This window comes from Eublepharis macularius, chromosome 9 (genome assembly GCF_028583425.1).
Source record: "Eublepharis macularius isolate TG4126 chromosome 9, MPM_Emac_v1.0, whole genome shotgun sequence".
Taxonomy (NCBI): Eukaryota; Metazoa; Chordata; class Lepidosauria; order Squamata; family Eublepharidae; genus Eublepharis; species Eublepharis macularius.
In genome coordinates, this window is record NC_072798.1 from 20587734 (window position 1) to 20614046 (window position 26313).

Here is a 26313-nt window from a genome sequence, read left to right on the forward strand (position 1 = left end):
TGAGTGAAAGTAGAGGTCTGGACAGGTGGCTGCCTGCATTCCGACTAGGACCGTTAGGGAAGCTCCACGCCAGCTCTCATGCAGTACTTGCTGGGTTAACAGTCCCAATCAGACCAGCCCAAGTAGCCCGAGGGCTACCCAAGTTGCCTTCTCACCACTCCCAGTCTCCCCACCCACTATCTCTGGGTCCTTTTGGTTGCATGGAGAAGCAAGCCAGCAGGTGTGAGAGGACATGCGGTGGCCGCAGGAACTGCTGCGTTGGTACCTCCCTGGCAGGGCATGACCAACAGCAGTTATCACCAGGACACCCCCATCATCTGCATACGGAGATCCTTTGTGGCAGCTGTGGAGTTTGGGGCCGGGGAGCGAACCACCCTCCTTGCACCCACCTGTGCACAGTTGTGTAAGAGAGACTAGCCTTGTCCAGTGGGCTTCACAATGCCAGCATGGGAGGGTGTTGCAAGGCTGCAGGTACTGTGGCTGGGGCACAGCCACCCTGCAGCAAGAGTCCAGCTACCTGGTGGTGTGGGATAGCTAGGCAACCCCAGCAGAGCTGGAGGGGAGGGCTGTAGGCCTATGACCTGCCCTGTCAGTGATGGAGGACACCCCTGCAGCTCCAGGGCTCCTCTGAACAGCATCCCCTGGGGCTGGGCACCCAGATGCAAATGCTGTGAGCATGTGAGCCCCGGCTACCTGCTCTCTGGTCAGGGGAGAATGGGGTTGTTGATGGGCTGCAGGGATTGCAGCCCATGCATTGACCGGGTCTTTTCTTGCCCCTCGTGCATCTGTCATGGGGGTGGTACAGCCATTGGAGGATGCTGGTGGGGTTGTCACAGTAACAGTGGGGCATGCGCCTCCTGGTGCGCCCTCACCATGCCTCGCCAGGTTCAGCTGCCAGTTTAGCTCTCCTACAAAAGTCCTTAAGGTGGGGCTGAGCAGTGCTGCAGGTATGCAGGTCCCTGGGTGCTGGTGGCACAGTGGGCCTGAGGATTGTGCTGCCCAGTTCAAATCCCTACTTGGCTTGTAGCTTAACTGGATAGTTTATGAAAGATACCATGTCTAAGCCTAGATCCCTATCTATTACAATAAAAATTGTAATTGCCCTCTGCAAATAGAGATAAGCGAGGAAAAGACTACAAAGTACTTTGCAATTTAAGTAATAAAATGTAACAAGGACAATTATAAGTATTTAAAATGTTTTTGCTTGGTTTTGTAATCCAGAATGCCTCAGCATCTCAGGGTTTCACTCTCACGTAAAATTACCTGAAGAGCCTAAACCCTTTCTCTGCACATGAGCTAGATGTTAGGGATAGCACCCTGTCTGCTCTTGATGAATGCATCACTATCATCATCACCACCACCCCAACCACCATCTTCATTATTATTTTCCTCCTGAGCAGGAGCTTGTCAAGACTACCCTCTTTAGTAGCTGCTTCAGGAGAAGAGAGGGCAGGTAGGAGAGCAAAGGTAGCAAAAGAAGATTAATGAGAATGCTGGGCCAGTGTTAGCTTATCGACTACCAAGTGAAGCATATGATGCATCTGGACCTCTTCAACCTCTTCTTAGTATCTGAGGCATGCAGGTTTGCAATGCTAGACTGCAGTAGGAAAAAATGACAGGCAAGCAGCAGTCGGCATGCAGAGCTCAACTGTAACTGCCATGGTGAGATTAAGGTAGCTAGTGAGATAACTGTCTGCATTGCCCATGGATTCTAAGTGGTGAATCCAGATGTAGGTGAAGCAATGGATCTATACATCAGAGATGCCAGAGTGGGCAAGTAAAGCCTGACCAGGCTGGTAGCCAAGTTATCGGTATCTCGCCACACTTGAGCTGGTAGTAGGGATACCACCATCTGGCCATCATCGGTGGAGGCACTGAAACATACTAGAGCACAACATTACAATCCTAAACAAAGTTATGGATCTAACTCCATGGACTTCAATAGAATTAAAAGGCTTGCACTGCATGTCAGAAGTTCTTTCCTCTGCTAAGCTATTATACATCAGTGTAGGGATAGAAAAGAGCAAGAGTCCAGTAGCACCTATAAGATTAACAACATTTGTGGTAGGGTATGAGTGTATGGAGTAAAAGCCCTGGGTTTTACATTATAAAATTCAAATGCCAAAGACTGGACCAGGGGAAACAAGCAGAGTGAACAGATTTCTATTTGTTTCCTGAACAGAGAACAGAGATCCAGCAAGATCTTCCCAAGAAAGATTTAGATGAGAAAACTTATCAAAAAGCCAGGGACACTCCTAGCACAGGTAAAATATACTTTTATTTATTTCACTTTTTCCTCACTCTTCTTCCAAGGAGCTCAGGGTGGCACACATAATTCTCTCATTCTCCATTTCATCTGCACAACAACACTGTACGGTAGGTTAGGCTGAGAGAGACTGGCACAAAGGCACCCAGTGAGTTTCATAGGGAGCAGGGATTTGAACTACAGTCTCACTTGTCTTAATCCGACATGTGAACCACTACACCATGCTGGCTGTCAGTGCAGGACGATCTGGCAATGGTTACTGACCAGCCTAGATAAGCTAATAGCTTATCAGACACAGATCCAACAATTTCTATTCATGACTAGAGATGAGCATGAACAGGAAAAAAAATGAACATGATGTTCGTTGTTCGTTGCCATTCATGAACAGGGTCTCACAAAAAACCACGAACATGGCCCTGTTCACAAACATGTTCGTGGTTGGCTGTTCATGGGGGCCAGCAGGCTCTCCTCCAGCCATCATCCAAGTTTGGTCAAGATCCCTACTGCACCACTCCCAGAAACCTGACCTGAGCAGGCACCAGGAAAGGTACCAATAATAAATAATAGTTTGGCCTCAGAGCCTGGCAGCAGCCCTGGAACTTGAAGGGGTAGATCCCTACCGCACCACTCCCAGAAACCTTACCTTAGGCAGCAGGAAAGGTATCAATAATAAATAATAGTTTGGCCCAGAGCCTGGCAGCAGACCTGGAACTTGAAGGGGTAGATCCCTATCCCACGACACACAAAGAAAATCCAAGCTCCAATGCACTCTCTCTATCAAAATGCCAACAGCAACTGTCTCTCCCTCTCCACTATCTGCAAACTAAGCCAGAGCTGGGAGCTCCCCCCCCTCTTTGCTCCTATGTAACAAATTTGGAGCTCCACACTTGAAAGGAAGATCTGCCTATCAAGCTAAATTGGGCTTAGATTGGGGTTTCCAAGGCAACAGCAGGAGTTCAGACAGAGTTCAGACAATCCCTGCCTAAGTTGCCAAGGAAATTGATTGCAGGTGCCAGAATGTCTGGCTTGACAAACAGCAACAAACAGCAACGAACGAGGCTTGCAATGACCACCTGTTCGTTTAGAATGGGGCCTCACGAACAGCTTGTTCGTGAACAGCAGATTGGGCTGTTCGTGGCTTTTTTTTGTTCATATTGCTGTTCGTGCCCCTCTCTATTCATGATGACTCCAATAGACCAGATTTCACAGTCCTTCTACATGGTTGAGAAGCCATTCTTTCCTTATCCCAGCACAAGAGGACTGCACCACTTCTTCCAATGTGTTTAAAGAAGAGAATCACTATTTCCCACTAGTAGCAGATAACATAACAATACAAACAATTTTCAGAGTCTGGTTGAGAGTGAAGGCTGTCTGGAAGGAAGACAAATGGCATCTGAGGAAGGATCTTTGGCAATAAATAATTTAGCCTGAAGCCAGAAAAAAAGCTTGAAAGAACTGTGGCAAGATGAGAAATGATGGCATCCAGAGTAACCTGGCTATAAAGAAAGGCTGGCATGGCAAAGAGCACCTGCATGCAGAGAGAGTATACAAGAAGAAGTCTAAAGTCAACTGTTGTTCCAGATGGGTGGGATGAGAACACATTGCTGACACTCAAAGTACAACAAGTTTCGGTTGCTAATAAGGACAATAAACTTATCCTGTTCAGTGATCACTGGACAGCTAATAAGCAGACAGGAATGAAAAGGAAAAATTACATGTAACTATACAGGGCAAACATCCAGATGTTCCTCAGAAGCAAAATTCTTAGGGCCAAACTAGACATTACACTGTTGCCATGTTATTTTCCTCTGTTGTGCTGCTGTTTTTAACCAAAGATAGCCTCAGCAAGTTAACAGGTTGGGCTGTGCAATTCAGATGGAAAAAGGTGAACCCTTTCCCCCCGTCATTTTTCAACTTAAAATGTACCCCCACCAATGGAAGAAAAGATATATCCTGTAACTTACAGTTTTCAAGTGAAAAAGCAGCTGGGGGCAATTTTGGAGCTGAAAAAATGTCCAAAGGGGAATAGGGTTAACCGGCTTTCATGGTTTTTTCTGCTCACACTGCAAGTCTGCTGAGGCTACTTCTGTTTTTTTTTTAAAAAATGGGCAAGAAAGAAACATGGTACTTGGTGTCCGGCCTTTAAATTCTCACTTTTAAGTGGCAAACCTAAAAGGTATTTCAGATACTGTTTATATTATCTATAGCACTTTTACATACAAAGGTATTTTACAATTCTAATATGATTTACCCTTATATGATTACTTATTATGATTCATCCTTGGACTTGATTTCTCTGTGGTCAGCCAGCATGTTCATTACTGAACAGGAATTTGCTTCCAAGGCAGCCTTGCTATTCACTGGATTGTGTTGGCTCACAACCCCACTGGATGCATGATGACCATGGCTATGCACTTTTCCAAGAATGCTAAAAGCCAAACTGTATGAGTGGTGGCAGGCACATGCAACTCAATATGGGCTGGACTTAATGGCTCAAATGCTTTTCCCATGGCCACTAGAAGTCTAATGATCTTATAAATAGATCCTTAGTTGTCACGCTTAGTTTCAAGAGAATGAAAATGCAGGTATGCTATGTCTCAGATGAGGAAGTCTTATCTTAAGGTAATGATTACATAATTTCTGAGAGCTGCAGCCAATAATCAAGAGGAACTACTTATTTGCAGATATCTAGGAGCATGAATAGCATTAGAGGACAGCAATTGCCAGTGATCTATGTATTTTCTATCTTGTCTTCATGAAAGTAAGACACAAATTCAAAATCTTGTATCAGGTACAGAATTCCTCAGAATGTCAGCTTTCATTTGAACACGAAAAAGGAACCTTTTAGTCCTAATGGCTGCAAACTTGTGTGGGAAAATCTCCAAACCTAGAGGTTGGCTGATGGATGAATGCTTTCAGGGGTCAGAGGTTAGGGCTTCAGTGCTCTGGATAGTTCATTACCCATCCCTATGGCCAGCAGAGACATTATGTATTATGCAGACTAAACAGATAAATGAGTATCTCCTTAATGTGTATGCAGAATCCAAGATCCGTTGCAATTTCCAGCACAGAGACTCTGACCATATATCAAATACAATACAATGTAACACAATTTCTATTAGGTTAAATATCAAGATATTTGTTAGTGTTCTGCCAAACAACATTTTTAATACAGCTACAGAAATCAATTTACTTTCTGCAATAACATTACTAGCCTATCAGTTGACAGAGATCTCTCTGGGATTCAGCTGTAACTACCTTATGCATCTGAACAATCAGCTTCTTGTGCTGGTGAAAACATGATAGAAGTGGAGACACTGAAATACCTGGTGTTTCGGTGGTAGGGTAGGGATTCTTTTCTTCATTTTCATTAGGCTGATATTCATCTACATTGCTCTGACAGAAAGAAAAAGAAACACAATAGAGAGCATGCTCTGTCATTCATTACTGCATTGATTCATTCATTCACAAATATGATGAGTTTGAGGGAAACTAAATGGGAGCAAGCAGCAGACCTTGTTAGAAGGTGGAGACTCTCCATCAGCAGTGATCGATTTCAGCTCAATTTTCTCCTCCTTCATCTCCCCCTCTACAGCTGGCTTCTCAGGCTCCTGTTTCTTTTCAGGACTAGCCGTCCTAATAATTCAACAGAGATGGAGGGGAAAACAGAGCAAACGTTCATAGAATACAAAATAGTGCTTTCCATTCAAACAGTATATAACCCATCCTGTCAACAAGAACCAGGTGTTTTTTCTTGGACCAGACAAGCAGCCACCCACCTTCTATAAACTCTACTCATCCCCCCACCCCCAAGACTAACCTTGGTTCACAAAAACTGCAACAAGCTTTTCAGTGGACTCCTAAAAAGAGTTACTCCAATGTAAGCCTTTTGAAAGCAATGGGCTTAGACTGGAGTAACTCTGCTTAGGATTTCACTGTTTGTCTACCTCATGTTCATAAGTATGTTGTCAGAAGACAAGAATGCCAACTAAGAACCCTGCTAACCATTAATGTCTAGAAAGGGATTGTTTTGTTTCTCCACTTAGGCCGTCAGCTTAACAGTTTCATTTCAATTATTATGCTGTCATCGTCTCTGGTTACTCTAAGGCAGCAACTGTCCCTGTTGAGCTAGTGGCATGCTTTATACTATACAATGTTCTAAAAATTCAGCATGCTTCCAGGGAGAATATGATTTCCCCAATGCTTCCAATTCCATTTCAGGCTGCTTGATTAACAGCAGCTCAATACAGTAAATTTCCAAGCTTCCTTGTTATATAATTTTATATTTATTTATACTGGATGCTTTTTTGTTTGCTGGAGAGTTTGTTTACTTATTTACATTTATTTATTTTCTTTATATATATCCCACCTTTTTTCTCTAATGGGGACCCAAGTGGCTTAAAATTCTCCACCATTGTCCTCACAACTACCGTGTGAGATAGGTTATGCAAAGAGCATGACTGGCCCAAGGCCACCTGGAGAGCTTCCATGGCAAAGTAGGGATTCGAACCTGGATCTCCCAGATCCTGGTCCTATCCTCTAACCACTATACAACACTGGCTCTCAGGAGAATCTCTTAGGTGTACAGGAGAACTTGACCATTCTTAGCAATTCAAAAGAAGGCTGTGCATGTGTGCACGCATGCGCGCACACACATGCACATACAAAACCAATATGATGAAAGAGTATTTAGCAGAAAATTCTGGAATATAGAACAGAATATTCCTGAATATATATCTGGCGACACAGTTCTGTATATGTTTTACCAGAAGGAAAGGTAACAGGTCTGTTAAACTGCTAAGCAAAGTGATGACAAATCACTAAAATGAAATGGGATTTTTTTGTTAGGCACTATGCCAACAATTTTTAAATGATTTTTGCATATTTGCCCAAGAGCAAATACCTCCCAAATCATTTTGGGACATACACACAGGCTCTGATTTGGAGATATGGGCTGAGTATATTTTATCGGCATTTCTAATCTTTACATTCCAACCACAGGATGTGCTTCAGCCTTATGCTAGTACTAGTCAGTATTCAGGGTTGACTACAAGCAATGTTAGCTATGCTTTTTGATCCTTTGAGGACAATAAAATATTCTGGTGAAAGATACGTGTTTGTTTTTTCCTGTGACACTTTCCTACAAATCTAGCTCAAAATGACAACATCAAACTCAGGGTGTAAGAAACTACCATTTGAATACATTCTTCCTCTATCTAGAACCAATCAGGAAACGTTTTTTCCCCCATACCAAACTACAAAACAAAAGAGTTTACCTAGCTAGTTTTTTTCTTTCTTTTTCCTCTTCCTCTTCTTTTTGAGCAGATGTCAGGCTTTCTGCATCAGCAAGATTGTCCACAGCAATGGCCAAAAAGACATTCAGCAAGATGTCTATTTATATATTCCCTTAAAGAAAACAGGCACTGAATATGGTAAGGGGACTCAGAAAGTTCTAAGTGCTTTTGGTAAGCGTATTTAAGAGAGTGTGTATTTCCCTATGACCCCTTCTATTCATAAAAATCCTGCTCAGAATCCTCTCCTTTCAAGGGGTAAAGTTTAGTCAATTAAGGAGCTGGGATTTTTCAGTTTTGACTGCATTGCTACGGAACAATTTACCTAAGGAAAGAGCAGAGGATATTAATTAAATTTGCAGTGGTAAACACTGATAAAATGTATGGAACTGTGCAGTACAGAAGTATAAAAATCCTTGTGGGCTGATCCCATTGAATTTTGGTTCCTCCTCTACTGCTCACTGATAAGGGCATGTTTGAATAAATTGCAAATAGACATTAAACTACTCTGCACTGGGATCATGGACCCAAAGTACATCATTCCAGTCTCAGAAGGTCAGCAAAGCAGGTTGTTTTCTTAGACCCACTATTTCAAGGGCAAGTGTGTAAAAGAAAGGCAGATGTTCTAAGCTGACAAGTTCCCATCCTCAGTTCCTGACCTTCAAATAAACTCAGAACCATTCATTTTTAAGTAATGGTCACAGTGACATCAGATAAGATCTACATTAGGAGGAAAGGTTAGAACAGGTTGGTTAAAATACAAGTTCTGAGTCTGAGAACATGATCTGCAAACTAAAAGGCTCATCAGTTTAGGCAGCGCTACATTTCTATACTTTATTCAAGCCTTTGGTTTAATAGATAAATGCATTTCTGATAAAGAGAGAGTCTCATATGCAAAGCTGGCAGTTTGCATTATTGATACAAACTGAGGGATTCAGCTTTCCTTGATTATTTTTAAACACAATTATGCACAGCCCTGCTCATAGAATTTATCACTCGATTAGTTGGGCTCACCTGCCACTGAGCAAATAATTGAACTGAGATACTCTAAAACCTCATGAGTTTAATTCTGATCAATCTGCCTCAATGCTTTCAGCACAACAGTGCTGAAGCATAGTGGCTAAGAAACTGAGGTGTGACCCATAAAATCCCTGGCTAAAGTCTTGCTTCTGCCATGGACTCAGCTGGTGGCACGCTTCCCTTTCTCAGAATCTGCCTTCCATTCTGCAACATGAATATAAATAATAATACTGATCTCCCTTTGGCTAGAGACAGATGTTCTGCATGCACGCATTAATGTGGCAGTTTTGAATATTGGTTACTGTGGGTTTAAATGCAGACCTCTGAAATAAGGAGGAGGGGGGCTGGATGGGTGAATGGAGCATGTTGTGATTGGATGGTTGTTGTACCTTGGGGGGTGAAGTGAAATGAAGTTTTTAGTTACTGTCAAATTCAGTGAATCTGTGTAGAGTTCTGAAAAATTCCCTGTATGTGAGCCTGAGTCAGTCTCTGTGTACCTCCGAGAGAGGTCATTCTGGCTACGTATGTGTGGACACCTGATAACCTAATTCTGTCTAAGTCAGACAAACTGTGCAGAAGCCGGAAAGGCTCTCATTCTGTCTAGTCAGACAAGCTCTCTGGAAATGCCTGACTGAATGTATGTCTGTGTGGATAGGGTTTCCAGGTCCCCTTACCCTCCCAGCAAGTTGGGGGAGGGAACCCAACACTCACCTTTTTGGAGTCCTCGTGTGTGGGTGCAATGACATCCATCCCAGAAGTGACATCATCACACCTGTGGGGAGTGCATCTGCTGTGTGCTAGCCTGGGAGGTTTTTTGCTTCCTGGGTCTGTTCCCCGGGGCCTTTCCCCCCACTGGCCAGGTGAGTGGTGGTGGTGGGGAGCTTGGAAGCAGGGGATTCCCTGCCCCCACTGGGGAACAGCCCTACAGGTGGATGAGATGAATATTTATTCTGTTAGTGAAGCCCTCTGAGGCAAATTAGTCTTTATGACTGGGTCTGTGAATATACCTTTAAGAATATTTTTCAAACCACTAAGCTTAAGAACCTATTCTGAAACCAATACAATTATCAAGACTCTGCAACCATTACACTTATGTACTTATAAATAAATTCTACTTTTAGTTAAACAAAATGCCTCAAATTGGGCAATTTTTGCTGAACTGGGCTTCAGGCAGGGGGATGTCGAGCCTACCCCACATGCTGACCATTCTGTCATACTACCATCTATAAATAAGCCTTCTAATATCAGTTAAACTGAAGAGATCTAAGGCAAAAGCCTTTGGTGGCAGCAAAAAGTGTTTGGAAACAGTGAGGAGGTCAGGGAGGCAGCAATAAAAACAGGTGGTGTTAGCAGAGGGATTCAAACCCCAAAGGAAAGGTGCTCTTGAGGTAAAAGCCTGGAGAAAGTAGAGAATACCTGAAGATCTCTGTGGGGAAAAAAGGAGTGTTGGTTGTGTGACCAGGGACCTCCTGAGGTAAAAGTTTAAGGGTAATATGAGGAGGAGCTGTAATAAAGGTTCAAGGGCAGTTTTAAACAAAACCATCATACAGATGATTGTAGTTGAAGGCAATCTGAAAGAGAGATCGTTGCTTGCAATTTATATTCATCCCACTTTTCTGCCACTGCTAACTGTTAATGCATGCTTTTTCGTTGTTTCAGAAACCTGCAAAAGTTGTTTGACCTCGGACGACTATAAGACAAAAGTTGTATTTGCTAGCTAAATCTTCTTACGATTTAAATTTTCCTCAATCAACTGATGGTTATATATCTTAGATTTTAGATCTCCGAATACACTGTTTTTAGTATAATGAATACCAGGAGCTGAGTAAATCACATTTCTCTATACCAGCTGTTTAAGTAAAGAAAGGTAGATGGCATTAAAGGATACAGTTTCCACAAATGAATAGGATGATGAAGTAAATACAGACCAACATTCCTGGAAAAGAGGGGCCGCCATAAGCCATGATCCCATCATACATCACCGAATTCCAGTCCTCCCCAGTCAGGATCTAAATGACATATTCCCACCAATAGGGGGACACAGTGTTAGATGGCATGCAGAAAACCTGCAAAACAACCCTGTTCCAAAATAGAAACTCTATCCTGATCTAACCAGAAGGCACTGCTCCAAACACTAAAGATGTCGCTATATGTGTCAGTACAAGTCGTGTCTCTTGTAGTCTCTTCTTCTGACACCTTGGCATTTCACAAGCTACAGGTTCATTTTAAATTTGATTGTGGACCCAGCTGAATGACAGATTTCAAGCTTAACTTCAATAGGCTCTTTCAGTCACTTGTGAATGAACACACTGGGACGGGCACCTTAGCACCATTTCTGCAGATGAAGCATCCGCACTCTCTTCATGAGGGCAATCTAAAATATGATAGGAATAAGAACCAAAAGTGGGAAAATGCTGCAGTGTGAATAGTCATAATGCAGGTGTTTTTGACATCCCTAGTGCAATGTGTGACATTCAAATAGCAATTTTTTGCATCACCTGTGAAAAGATCCAAAGAGTGGTGGATAGATGTATCTATATTGAAAGCAACCAGGCTGGAAGAATTTGTGCTCCAAATTAAAGTTCAAATCTCACAGTGATTTCAAGCTGTATGGTTGCTTTATATTAGGCAGTCAACTGAACTGTAATTCTGAGTCCCGCATAACACAATCCAATAGAACAGTAGCAAACAGTGCTACTAACCTGACCTGAAAATGATTCCAGAAAGCAGTACTGTTCATATTAGCTCTGATGAAGCAAAGGAGTTACACATGTGAAAAGTGGCTTTCATGTGCTGGGTTGGAAACTGCATGCCCAGATTTGACGTGTGCTTGGTCTGTACTACAACACACATGTGAATGCAAAGCTTCCTCTACAATCTCCGTATGCACTGCAGAGAATGGATGGGGGGGGGGGAGTGCCTTCCCAAGTGCCCCCACTTCAGGCCACACAAGATCCCGCAAATTATACTCTCCCCTAGTATGGTTTTGGAATGACAGACCAAATAGCTCTTCTGCAAACTTTAATTTCAACTTCTGCTCACAATGAATAATAGCAAAGGACTAATTAATAAGAAGATGGTCTGAAATGGAAGAGTACAGATATTATTTAAAATAATCTAATGAGCAATTCAAATGACTAAATTAAGTATGTGATAGACGCCTGTAAGGATTGCATCAGTGCAGATGGGGAAAGTCACATAGCCGAATGGTTCCCATGTCACCCGTCACCCAGTAGAAATGTACGCCTCGATACTTTCCTCTGTTGTGTTTGCTTTCCACTTCAAGGAGTTTTTGAGGTAAGATAGCATTAAAATATGCCCTCTAAGGATTATTTAATTAGATGTGATGATAAAATGATAAATTGGACCTCCTTTTTTGCATGTTTTAATTTGATTATTTTATAAAATGAATCTTCTCAGAGGTGACCTCTGCTATGGGAACTCTCAACTTTAAGTACATTATAAACATTGCATGCATTCACTATAAGTCAATCAATTTAACCTATACTCCATATATTACTCTTTGCTTCCTTCTATATATCTTCTATATATCTATACTGGGGAGAAATAATAAGAGTAATAAGTGAAATTTTACAATTTCAAGTTAATAAGAACCCAGAACTCCTGCTACTGAATTTGGGAATGGAGGATATTCCAGCACAATACAGGACATTACTATTTTATATGACAGCAGCGGCCAGACTTTTGTACGCGCAGAAGTGGAAAGTACAAGAAGTGCCAACTATTGAGGATTGGATTTACAAATTGCTGTACATGGCGGAGATGGACAAAATGACAAGAAAATTGAGAGACCTTGATCCAGGACAGTTTAACACGGATTGGGAGAAGCTGAAACAGTACTTGGTGAAAAAATGGGAGGTGGGAGGAGAACTGTGGCAGTTTGAAAATTACTGAAATACAACAAAAGAAGAGAGAAGTGACTATACCGGGAGGTGGAGAGTCAATTGAAAATTTCTAAGCAATTATTTTATTTGACTACTATATATAGTATTAAGTAATAGTGGTGTTATTATAAGATCTATAAGGATAGAAACTAATTAATTTCATTGCTGGCAGATAATGGTATCATGGAGAATTTATATAATTAAAATGAATGAATATAAAAAAGGGGGGGGAAATATACAGTAGCATACAAAATATGGGTCAAATTGATTGACCTATGCTGAATGTGTATATGGGTTAAAGTGACTGACTATCTCTGACAGAGTTGCATAATGGAGAAATTAGATAATTAAAACAGTACGAAGATAAGATATATAGAAGGAAGCAAAGAGTAATATATGGAGTATGGGTTAAAATGATAAATTAGACCTCCTTTTTTGCATGTTTTAATTTGATTATTTTATAAAATGAATCTTCTCAGAGGTGACCTCTGCTCTGGGAACTCTCAACCAAAGAAGACACTTTGGCCCATATTTGGCTGCTTTTAGAAAGCACTGCAAGATTTTTTTTTAAGATTCCAATTGGATTCTAATGAATTTTAATTATGATTTTTTTTTTTACATTGGCACAAGAGCTTTCTCAACTATGTCAGCCAGTCTTTGAATCAATAGCCTTTCAAAGAAAATCAATTCCTATAAAGCCATACCTGGAATACAGTGAGCAGCGACTGGGGAAAATTGTCAAATGTGCTTCTTCTGGTTTGCATCTCATCGAAGTTAAACTTGCCCCCAAACAGCTGCATCCCCAGGAGGGAGAAGATGATGATGAAGAGGAAGAGGAGCAGCAGCAAGGAGGCGATGGAGCGGACTGAGTTGAGAAGAGAAGCCACCAGATTACTCAAGGAGTTCCAGTACCTGGGGATCAAAATAAAGGAGGTTACATTTCCTGTGTCCCAAGCAGATTAGGTTTTATCTTTGGACAGAATGCCTGTTGTCTCTAACATGTGCCCATTTCAAACAGCTTGTCATGAAATGAATCATCCACGTACTTCCCCAAGATAATGGGACCTACAGAAGTCAGTGAGTATTTTAATGGCTGCAAATGTAAGCTACACAAGCCTTTCCCCCGCTCCTGCACTTCATACACCCAGAAGAGTACTGTTTAACCCCCCCCCAAATATGCAGCGATTAGTAGGCACTGCTTAAGTGAGTTACATTCTAACCAACCTCATTACAACAGTCACAGCTGTTCAAAGTAAGCCAGAATACTTCAGAGACTGGCTCACTGAAAAGTAAGAAGAACAGATGGGAAAACAGTTTGGAAGCAAAGGCAGAGATGTTGAAATACTGGTTGATGTGCTCATTCTTGGCAGTGCTTCTTGCTTTCTGGGAAACTGAGGCAGGAAACCTTAAGATTTACACTGGGACAATCGCATAAGACATAATTCAAGCTTAGTTTAATAATATTTACACAGATATTTCTGGACTTCCAATCTCATTAATATTTTGTGTCCATAAAATGGATTTCACTAAAAGGGTTACACTATACTAGCGGTTATGCCATGTTTATCAAAGGGCCCAATTAGCTTCTGTGACTCAAAGGAAACATCACCATTACTAAGTTCTGGATATTACTTTGGGTTCTGAAAGTGCTGGAGAAAAAAAGAAACATTTGATATTTCAGTTTGTTTTTAGTGTCTTGTTTGAATGGCTGTTTTTTAATGATTTTGTTTTGTTTTAGCTGTAAGCAGCCTCAAGCAGGTCTCTGGAGAGGCAACATACATGCTTCCTAAATAAATAAATGTGTATAATGGACTGTACCTCAATATTAGAATCCGCATGGAAGAGAGGCAGGTTTTCCTGCATATGACAGGTTCCCTTTCCTTTTCCTCTGTAGTGAGGTGGCAGAAAGCAAGAACATCACCAATTTTAAAATAATAGATGTTCATTTAGATCTAATCCATGAATGGCAAGGCTGTTGCTGAGATCCCAAGCAATGTGGGAGTAGAACTATATCTGAGGCCATTTGATTGAAACATTTGCCACAAGATAGTATTATTTTCGTCACAGAGCCACTGGTGAGGTTACAACTGACCTGATCTAAACGGAATGGCCTTCACACAAAAACTGCTTCCTGAACAATTCTGCCTCATGCTGTTCAGGATCTTGGCAGAAATTATACCGCTCGTATAACAGTGAATAGGGCCTCAGGCTTAAGGTGACAGAATGATAACTTGTCACTGAGGATATTTCTCCCTGTGAATTCACAGATGTTATGAGTCTGACAATACATGACAACATTACAAAAAGGAGAAAGAAAGTAGCCCTATATCAGAATAGGTGCTAGTTGTGGGAGGGAACTGATGGGATTTAGTTATTTTGAACTTTATTTAATTTTTGTCATATGACTGTGGGGCTTTCAGTTTATTTTTCAAACTTGACATTGTATTTTGTAATATTCTATATTAGTGTAAACTACTTTGTGAGCAACTTGTGTGCTGGACAGTAATACGTATCTATATAAATAAAATATAAATAATTTTTGTCAGGTGTTTCTCCTTCTCCCTTGTTGTATAGAACAGTACTTAAAAACAACATCAATCCTCCCAGTCTTCTTTCTTTATTAAACTGTTCCAGATAATATTCATGGTTCTGAAGATGTGGAGAAATCCTTCAGAACTGACCCTTTTGCTTCCATTCAGAAGGGCTAGAAAACCTTCCTTTTCCATTACAGTTTTGGGTAACTCAGTTACTTTTCTGCCAGACTGAAACATTATCTAACTATTTTTATTATATATTTCATTCTGTTCTTACACGATTGTAGTTTAATCCCCCCTTTGTTACCAGAAGCCAATTTAAACACATGCTGAATACAAACATTTTAAATAAGTACAAAAACAAATAAATGCTAGTGTGCTAATACCCTGGTGAAAAATGCTTACAACTAGGAATTACCAAAATAGTATGTCTCTCCCCCTCCCCGCCCCCTGCCAAGGTGAACACACAGAGGTAATGTGGGGTTTTAAAAAATGATGGTAGGCCTCTATACACACAGCAACAAGGCAAATGTGATGACTGAAAACTTGTAAGATTTCTTTGTCTTGGCAGCCAGTATTGTTGAGACATATGCAGAAGCAATTCCAAGTTGCCAGATGGTAAAATGCAATGAAAATCATGGTGAAAATGAAAAGCTAATGGCCTAACAGACACAAAAGCAACTGGGCTCTGACTGTGTTCTTTCTTTGGTCCTAGATCCAGAGGAGTTTGCTGTATTAGTCTGTAGTTGCAAAATAGTAAAAAGTTCAGTAGCACCTTTAAAACTAACTGTCAGATGCACTTTCTTTGGTCCTGCTCTCAGCTTTAGTTTAGGGATCAACTGTCCAGCATCTAACATCAAGAAGCTTCAGTTCTTCACATTATTTAGTTATTTATTTGGTATTTGCAGAAAAGTTCCTAGCTTAAGACTGTTCCTATTTCCACGGCATACCAGACTTCCAGGAGTTGACCATTTTGCCAGATCTGGTGGCTGGGGACAATGTGGGAAACTATTGTGGAGTTTCATCATATCAACACTCAATGGGACAACTATTGTTTGTATCTGCTGATAATATTTTTTCAGAACCATCACTGATAAGAATTGTTGGTCCCAAGGCATGGTTGGAAGGCACACCAGCAACTTTGCCTAAACTAACCGGTATGGGGATGGGACGCCTGATAGAAACCTTGTATATGTCATCTCTGTGAGCTAGTTGGTTTAGCCCAGTAGGGTGGAGTCATTGTCTGGAGTTCAGCAGCTGAGGAGGCTCATTGCTGAGGGACTTGATAAAATTATGTGCCATTATCACCTTAAATAAGGTAACTGAAAGCCCAATATATGTAAACAAGTGACAAGTATACACTACCACATTACTAAGATAGAAGCTTGCTTTCAGGCAAAGTACTGAATTGCTCTCACACAAAACAGCTCCTCTGTAATGTTTTTCATAACAGTACAGAAGGTGTCTCTCACTTCATACAAATAGGCCTTCACAACCTGGGAGCATAGGAGGAGAACTACTTCCCAGTGCCCATGCACACATTATTTTTAGTTTGGTATTATTACTGGAATCATATTATTGCAGGGCTGTAATTTTTAAGTTGAAGACTGAATCCAGGGTTCCACATTGTTCCCATAACAAAGAGGACTGTATCGAGGGACTCTGGTACTTGGTGGACCCATTTCTCGTTACTGAGAGAAATTAGTAAACAAGACTGATGCAAGAGATCCACCACATGATTCGAGAGCAGCAACCCAGGAATCTCTAACATTGCAAGCAATCCTGGGTGGACCCTTCATATGTTACACAGTTTTCTTGGTACTGCTAAAAATATTGCTATCTCAAATTGATGATTGGGTTCCTTGTGCAGTTGAGCTGAGCTGACCCTTTAACAAGATCAGAGGAATACCTGTGTAGCTATTTTCATAAAACAGCTGCCTAACAGACATATGCACATAAATGCAAGCAGACTTTTTGTGGGCCATGGAGTAAGCTGAAGAATCTCTGGGGAGCAAGAAGATAAAGGGAAGTAATGACTTCTTGAAACGAGATTAAGTCTTTCTTAATACTGCAATCCTATGCAGAGTTACAAACTTCTACTGAAATCAATAGCCTTAGAAGGATGTAACTGTGTTGATTGCACCACAAAAGCTAGAAGAGAGCTTAAAGGATTCATGGCACAGAAATATCTGATGTAAAAATGGAGACACTCCTGTCTTTGATATTCTGGGCAAATCAAGTCACTTCAAAAATAACACTTCCCTTTTTGGAGGGAATCACAAAGGCTTCCAATCAAGCAGACAGAGCAAACATGGACAATTCAACCAAAGAAAGCCTGCCTCTCAAAATGGATGGGATTCTTGTGCAATCTGGAAAGCAGTGATCATATGAATATGAAATAGATGGGGGCAGAGAACGGTCAAGAACATATAAAGGCACTTGCAAATTAGGTGGAATTTTAGGTGGGGAAGGGCTAACTTATCAAATTCAGAATTCATTAATCAAGTGCAGGACAAGAAACGAACAGTAAAACATTTACAACAAATAAAATGAAAAGGGAAAATCCTACTCAAAGTATATGAAACAATTAGTGACCCTGGTAGCAAGTTAGCTCTTAAGACATTTGAATTTGCAAAGCAGTTTTGATTTACAAACTTTTGCTCAAAGGTTGACATTTTATGATTCATAATGTTCTCATTGGCTCCTAAAGCAGGCCTCCCAAATGTAAGTTTATAAAGGGTCTTCATTATAGCCAGTAGCATCCGTCTTTGTGAGGTGCTCTTTGTAAGGCACTTATCTACCAATGGCAGCTACTTCCTATCTTAGCCTCAGCTTCTTCCTGAAGAGAAGATGAAGTGAGCTGTGACTCATGAAAGTTCATACCCTACCACTAGGGTTGCCAGATCCAGGTTAGGAAACTCCTGGAGATTTGGGGAATGGAGCCTGGAGAGAGCAGGGTTTGGGGAGACAAAGGACATCACCAGGGTATAATGTAGGGCTGCCATTCCCCTGCCCAGGGTGGAGGATCTCCTGCTCCCACCTCCTCCCTCCGACCTCACTTACCTGGCCAGCGGGGCGGGGTGTGTGTGTGTGCCTGCCGAAGCACACCCTGGCAGTGCGACGCATCCCCGTGCCCCATTGCAGCGTGCTCCCGCACCCCCGTGCCCCACTGTGGTGTGCTCCCACGGCCCGCAACAGGCCCGTTTCAGGCCGAATTGGGGCCATGGGGGGTGATTCAGCCCTTTGGTGATCGCGGGAGCCAATGAAAAGTGGCTCATGCATGCCGGGAGGACAGGCTACAGAGACTGCGGAGGGTGAGTTCCAGGTTCCCAGTCCCCTGCCGGGGTACTCAAGGGACCTGGCAACCCTAGTATAATGCGATACAGTCCATATTCCTAAGTAGCCATTTTCTCCAGGGGAACTTATCTCTATGGCCTGGAGATCAATTGTAATTCCAGAAGATGTCCAGCCACCAGCTGGAGGCTGGCAACCCTACCTACCACAAATTGTGTTAGTCTTATAGGTCCTATTGGACTCTTGCTCTTTTCTACTGCTACAGACAGACTAACATGGCAACCCATCTTGACCTATCTGAGAGCAGAACCACAAGTGACAAAAGGCACAGATTGGGCACTTGTCAGCTTCCCTCAAGTTTTGATGGGAAATGTAGGCGTCCTGGTCTTGCAGCTTGGCTCTCCAACTGCTGTCCAATGGACTCTTCAACTGTCACTTGTCCAACATTCCGCCAAGCTGCCTACATTTCCCATCAAAACTTGAGGGAAGCTGGCAAGTGTCCAACCTGTGCCTTTTGTCACTTGTGGTTCTGCTCTCAGCTTCTCCCTGTTCTACTGAATTAGCTGCACAGGCAACAAGGAGTATGGCAAGCGTGGAATTTACAATCTGCCGGCATTTCAGCCAGTTTGACAGGTAGGGAATGGGGGGAGGAATGGTGGCCAATAGAGGAGACTTTGGTGACAGGGATATTGAAGCTAGCTGGACACAAGGGCAGCTATTTTTACATGTAAGATGATGGGACGGACTCAGCTTAAAATGCTGGGATTGCTGGGCATTGAAACAACAGAAAAGAGGGAAAGAGGACTAACATATCCCTCCCCCCTTCTATGGCTTGTCTGAAATGGCAGTTGGTATTGAAATGATGAGGCCCAGAATTCAAAGTAGCCTTAGCAGAAATCCCAATCAAATACCAAGATTTCCAAGGGAACTGGGTTATGGGAGTATGGAAGGACTTAGACATTAGGCAACGACTTGGCAGCACAAGTAAGAAATGTAAACAGTATTACCAGAAGTAGGCCTCAAGCTCCAATGCAACAAACGAGCAGCAGACAGTGCCAGCAGAGCACAGTGCTAGTGAAGTTTATACATTGTTACAGGGACTTCAAGCTGAAGAATTTATAGCTGAATAAACAGCAGGTGAGACACTGAGAGACTTGTGGGAGAAAGCAGAAGCAAACACCCAGGAACTGAGCCCAGAAACCCCTTGTGTGTTCGAGTCCTGAAACAGAGACTATGCAGACTGATGATGAGGCAAAAATGTGCTGATGTCTGGGAAGAGAGAAAGAAATTGGTTTCCAGTTGCGTGCAAGTATTACAGCTGGCCGATGAGACACCTATGGCCGGACACCTTGGCATCAACAAAACTAGACAGCGGGTGCAAGGGAGATTTTATTGGCCAAATATTGGCAAGGGCATCAGAGCTTTCTGAAAATTGTGTGATGTTTGCCAACTGGTGGGCAAAGCACAAGATAAATGCAAAGGGTCTTTGCAACTGATACCTGTAGTAACAGGCCTATGCAAAAGTAGAAGTGGATATTACAAGGCCTATTGCCCTACCTCCATACAGGATGACAGGACCTAATGCTCTTCTTATAGAGAAGGAGGTCAAGGAAATGCTCACCCTTGGGTTAATAATAACACCCTCAGAAAGTCCTTGGGCCACACCTGTAATTTTGGTGCCAAAACCAGATAAAACCATCTGGTTTTGTGTGGACTACCAAAGACTGAACCAAGTTACTGTGCTGGATGTTTATCCAATGCCAAGGATGGATGAATTGGTAGTGACAATTGAGGACACCCAATTTATCTCCACCCTAGATCTGACAAAGGGATATTGGCAGGTGACTATGAGCCCTCAAGACCAACAAAAAAACAGCCTTTGCCACCGGAGAGGGGCTCTTTGAATTTATAGTGTTAGCTTTCGGTCTGAGAAATCTACCAGTACATTCCAATGGTTGACAGACAAATCACTAACAGGGATAAAGAATTTTGCTTTGGCATATATTGATGATGTGGCTTTTTAGCCAGATCAGGGATCATCTTCAGCATATAGCTGAAGTATCTGAGATAATAAAAAGAGGCTGGACTTACAATCAAAGCCTCAAAATGTCAAATGGCAATGCAAAAAGTTAGATACCTAAGACACATACTGGGAGGTGGAACGTTCCAACAAGATTGGAATAAAGTGCAAGCCATTCAAGAGTGGCCTAGAAGCCACCAATAAGAGACAAATTAGATCCTTCATTGGAGTAGTAGGGTATTATAAGAGATTTATCCCTCATTTCAGTTCCATCGTTGCTCCTCTGTTTGAGTGTACAAAGAAATCTGTACCAGACAAGGTGAATTGGTCATCAGAGTGTCAAAAGGCTTTTGAACATTTCAAGGCTATGTTAACTATGAAGCCAGTGGTGAAGGCCCCTGACTTTACTCAGACATTTACTTTATACACAGATGCCTCCAATCTAGCTATTGGGGTGGTGTTAAGCCAACGGGGAGAGGATGGTCAGCCATACCCCATCCTTAGCCGAAAACTTGTAGACAGAGCAACATCGCTCTGTCAATGAAAGGGAATGCCTAGCTATTGTGTGGACTATAGAGAAACTAAAGCCCTACTTATGGGGCAGACCATTCGCCTTTTTGGTGGTTGAATCAAGTTAAAAGCACCAATAGCAAGCTAATCCGATAGAGCTTGCAACTACAGGACTATAATTTTGACATCGTTCATGTGCAAGGAAAAGAAAATATAATAACCAATGCCCTCTCTAGAAACATTACTTGAACGTCTAAGATCCAGAGGAGTTAGCCGTGTTAGTCTGTAGTAGCAAAACAGTAGAGTCCAGTAGCACCTTTAAGACTAACCAACTTTACTGTAGCATAGGCTTTCAAGAACCACAGTTCTCTTCGTCAGATGGCATCTGACAAAGAGAACTGTGGTTCTCGAAAGCCTATGCTACAGTAAAGTTGGTTAGACTTAAAGGTGCTACTGGACTCTTTACTATTTTGAACGTCTAAGATTATGATAAACCAAACTTTGTAAATATGTATATGTGTGTGTGTGTGTGTGTGTGTGTGTGTGTGTGTGTGTGTGTGTGTGTGTGTGTGTGTGTGTGTGTGAGTGATATGGGCTAAATTTGATTATAGTGCATTTGGCTGGTCTTGCAACCGTAATAAACCTTTGATTGATTGATTGATTGATTGATTGATTGATTGATTGATTGATTGATTGATTGATTGATTATAGTGCATGAAAGTTTTTATCTATGTAAGTGTTAATGCTATTTAATCTTTAACGATTTTTGTTTCACACATGGCTCACCACATTGCTTGCAGAACCACTCCTAGTGCAATGGTGTCTAAAGGTGAGACATGTGACGGACTCAGAAAGAACTCACTGACCAACCTCAGAAAGAACTCACTGTAACAACTTTAAGTCTGATAACACAACATCTCTTATCTAAGTCAGCAACTTAAGAACCACACCAAGTGTTTTGTGCCTCACACCAGTGAGGTATTCAGTAGAAAAACCTCTAAGTTACTTCAGTTTTAAACACCTGCCTACATGCCTACTTATTCTACCTACTTGTAAATAAACCTTCTGTTTCATTTTGAATTTCCCTAAGCCTCGTGTGCCAGTTTCTTTCTAAGGGAAGTGCAACCCCCTGATCTTTCCTCTACTCAGGGCCAAGCTACACATGACGAATGACACTTGAACGGCAAGTGGATTGAGTGGAGGGCAAGTGAACAGGGAGAAATACACTTGCCGTTCAAGTGTCATTTGTCACTTGTAGCTTGGCCCTCAGACTTGGCTGGGTAACCGTGCCACTTATATGTTTCCTAAGAGTGAGACAAGAAAGAAAGTTGAAGCTAAACCTCAACCAAGCTACTAAAGGCTTCCCAGCCCAGTATTCAGCTTTGTAGGCTTAGTGAGGAGAATTTTTACCTCAGGGTAGGGGAAGGTCAGCCCAAGCCTGAGTTAGACAAGGGTTTGTGACAGATGACTTTAAAAAACAAGCAGTGGGAAACAGAAAGGAGGTTCAGAGGATGAGAAGTTGAGTACTGCAAGAAATTTTCTGGCTGGAGAGTGGAGGGGCTGAAATCAGGCAATTATGGTGCTGGTAAAGTGATTTTTGGGGACACTGGTGCACACAAGATTTCCCCTTAGAAATGATGACCTACAATTTCAAGGAATTCCATTAGTCATCAAAGAGAGGAAAGAAATACCTTGTGATTTTAAATATCCTCAGCAGTCGGACACATCTCAGCACTGAGATACCCAGTGGTGACATGATCTTGGTTTCCACCAAGATGGTTTCCAGGATTCCTCCACATACAATAAAACAGTCAAAGCGGTTGAAGAGAGACACGAAATAGGCCTGAAGACCCAGGCTGTACATCTTCAGCAGCATCTCAGCCGTGAAAAGAGCCAGCAGTACCTTATTGGCAGTGTCTCATAAAAGAAAATAGACAAATAATGATCATTATAGTGTCACTTGAGAGAACAACACAACAAATGCAAAATTAGGTACTATCCTTTTGACTTGCTGCCTAGAACAATTTCTTTTTAGATACTTTTCACTTCTGTCTTACTTCTGTTAACTTTTTGCCAATGTTTATAAGAAAAGGTAGTGTCAAAACCAAAAATTCAAATTTAGTAGACTTTTGTTTTATCTTTGTCCTTGTTTGTCTGTCTGTAGTGATATTTGTTGTGTCTGAATTCCATGACATGTCTGTTCTTGGGTTTGTCAAAATATAAATTTAAGCCAAAGAAACTTTTATAATTTGTTTTCTAAAATGCATTGCAAATGACTTGCACACACACATGCACACGCACACACAACAACCACTTCTAAATGGGTGGTGAGCCATGTCTTTTGCATCATCCAGAGTTACCAAGGATTATTAACTTTTCAACTATATGGTATATACTACTTTCAAAACTGCAGGCATACTCTCTTTCCCAAATGGGAGGTTCTACTTTCCCTGTCAACTTCTTGCGAGGGAGAAGAAGGAGGAAGATGACTCCTTGGCCAAGATGCTAGAGAAAGGACTAGATGATATTATGGATGGGAGAATCTGGCCTTCAAACAACCTGGCCAGGAAAAAACAACTCTCCAAGTTCAAGGAATTGGAAGTACTTGTTCTAGAATAACACATTTACGTTTGACATAACAAATCTTGAAAGCTCCAAAAGGTCTTTTTTTTAAATGTTGACTGGCCGTGCTACTGTGTTTCTAAATGCACATACACGTATTTACATAACTACAGTATCTGAACTCTAGTATTGTTCTCGGAGTCCTTACTCACTGCGCATGTGCTCTGTATTGTTATCCACAGTTAACCCAGTTCTGGGTTAATAGATTAAAGGAGTAATCATGTGCCCATGTAAAATGAGATGGCAACTACTGGTTCATTAGTTTCTGTTTAAATTTTTCCTTCCCAGAAAATAAACTACAAAGAAAACAAGGAATATAAAGAAAGCATAAACAATGCTTTGAGAAGATATAATATCCTTTCATTATTTAATGGAAGGTTACATATACAAATGTGTATAAAGATATATACATATCTACAATAGTATCAGCATTTTGTAATTAATTCCTGAAGCTATATGATCAAATGCTGGTTAGCCAAACCCCACCCACAGTTTAAATGGCCATTTCCCTGCCGCCCTGAGCTGCGTGCAGGGCTTGGCTGGCCAGCCGGGAATTCCCAGCCGGCCCGCCAAGCTTCACCCGCTCTTTAAATGGCCATTTCACCGCTTCTTAAAAACTAAAAGTTCAGTTTAGTTTAGGTCACTTGTAATGATATAATTTTATTTAGCTATAAAATTACATTTACTCACCTTTGCAGCAAAAAAAATTATCAATAAACCAGAGCCATGCGGCTCTTCTTACCTTGGACTTCAGTGAGCCAGTCTGACTGGTTGTAATGTTCAGAGGCAATGGTGAGGGTGTTCAGAAACACAAGGAAGATCACTAGCCAGTAGAACACATTGGATTTGACAGCAGCTCGACACTTTCGTCGGCAGAATCGATTCCATCTGCGCCAGTAGCGGCTTGAAAAGGAGAAAAGAAACCCAGAGAAATGTGTGTGTGTTTAAGGGAACTCTAAATCAGGTATCTGTGATTATGATTGCAACAATGATTCTGCAAAGTTTGGAGAGCCCCGACAAGCAGCTGATCTGGGGGTTTAAATGCCCCTTTCCCTGCTGCTGCTAAGCAGCCAGAAAAGGGGCATTTAAACCCAACAAACCACGAACTGGGTCGTGAACTTGTCCCAGTTTGTGGGAGTTTGTGGTCCCTGGTTCATGAAAATGCCACAAACGAGCTGCACAGTTTGGTTTTTTTTGCGGTTCGTGCCCATGTCTAGTAGCAAGATGAGTCTGGGTTGCAAGCACTATAAATGTCTACTGTCTCACATAACATGTCCACTTATATTTATAGGTAAACACATTCTCTTTTGCATGTGCATACACATGTACCTTTTCCTTTTATCAGCAGAAGGTTGGGACTGACTTCTGTCAAACAACAAAGTAGGCATTATTAAGAATGAGAAGAGGCTTTTTTCTTATTTCCCTTAATGTATTGAAACTAAGAGTGTACTGGCCCACTGAACCAAACATCTGGGTTATTGATTCAGAATTTCTGGATTCACAGTTTATGTGGATAGGCTCGTCAGTCTAAAAGCAGGAGGCCAGAGGTGGTTAGTGGCTAGGAGGCTATACCATGATTCATCAGCAGCTCTAGCTATCTTCTTATCTCTTCCATAAAAACAATATTCACTCTATTACTCAGTAACTACAGGTCTGATCATTGCCTGGAGAAGTCACTGGAAAAGTTGATTTAGTGTTGTTTCTCTGATATATAATTTTAACTATTCAGAATTTCAACATCCACTGAGATATTGCCCAGTGAAAAAGCAATCTCCCTTATCCAAAATTATTTTCAATAATGACCTTATCAGGGTCAAGGAACCTATAGCTATGGCTACCATTTGCTGACAAAGTCTACAAATGCAATACCATGTTATGATCTGCTTTCCTAGAACGTACAGCCCTTCATGAGTGCTGCAGTGTTTTCTGAGGGTAATTACTAACTACACAAAGTATTTAAAGCTAATTATACATCTCTAACCCTTCAGAATTTAGCTCGCTTAGCAACCAGTTTCCAAGCAACACTTGGCCCCTGGATAATAAAACTGATTTTTGGAGGGGGGAGTACAATGTATGCACAAAATGGGATGTAAATCCTGTTTGGCCATTCTGAACTATTTCATTCTATGTCTGTGGATAGCCACACATGACGTTCTAGATCATCAACCCGTAAAATAAAATGAAAATTATGAGGATCTTATAGCAAAATCTTATGATATAAACATATGCCTTTCTACACTCATACTTACCAGATAACAACTTAATGGTATTCCTTAATGTATGAATGGTTTGAGAGCGTATGTTGCCCCACTATGGATTCCTATCTACATGTCCATTCTGATGTCCCATTTCTTCCCATGGCTACATGATTTTTGTAGTTATGTTAAAGTGACTGTCATGTGCAATGTGGTCTTATCAACAGTTTCAAGTATTATTTGATTCCCCTTTACGAAATAATAATCAGTTGATAGGTCTTGCAAAAATGGTATAGGGAGGACTCAACTAGCTATTCAGAATATGAATTAGCAGTTTACCATGGCTAAGTGATGACTATTTACAACATCAAAGAGATATATGTAACGTTCACATAAATACCAATGGTTAACAAGTTTTAAAAGTTTACTTACCTAAACTTAGATTTAGAGATCCGATGTCTGAAAGAGAAAATTAATGTATCACATGCTATAATTCTTTAGATTCCAGTTAACAAGCAAGAAGCAAGAGTCTATATGGATGCTATTTTCTATGAGATATATAGTGAAATAAATGGTAGTAAACTAGCTTAAATTACTTTGGTATAAGTAGTTTACAGATCATACTGTATGTTTGCTGTACTTCAAGAGAAAGGAAT

At 41.4% G+C, this 26313-nt stretch overlaps 1 protein-coding gene across 1 annotated transcript in view; it reads right to left on the minus strand.

Moving 5' to 3' along the window:
- Positions 1-26313, minus strand: part of CACNA1C (calcium voltage-gated channel subunit alpha1 C) — a 681102-nt gene that overhangs the window by 171316 nt on the left and 483473 nt on the right. Inside the window, exons 11-18 of the mRNA XM_054988003.1 lie at positions 26090-26116; positions 24205-24365; positions 22532-22757; positions 13187-13394; positions 10466-10586; positions 7543-7657; positions 5782-5902; positions 5593-5662 (exon numbers count right to left, since the gene is read on the minus strand). Of these exons, the coding sequence (XP_054843978.1) occupies positions 5593-5662; positions 5782-5902; positions 7543-7657; positions 10466-10586; positions 13187-13394; positions 22532-22757; positions 24205-24365; positions 26090-26116 (1049 nt within the window). The remainder of the gene's footprint in view (positions 1-5592; positions 5663-5781; positions 5903-7542; positions 7658-10465; positions 10587-13186; positions 13395-22531; positions 22758-24204; positions 24366-26089; positions 26117-26313) is intronic.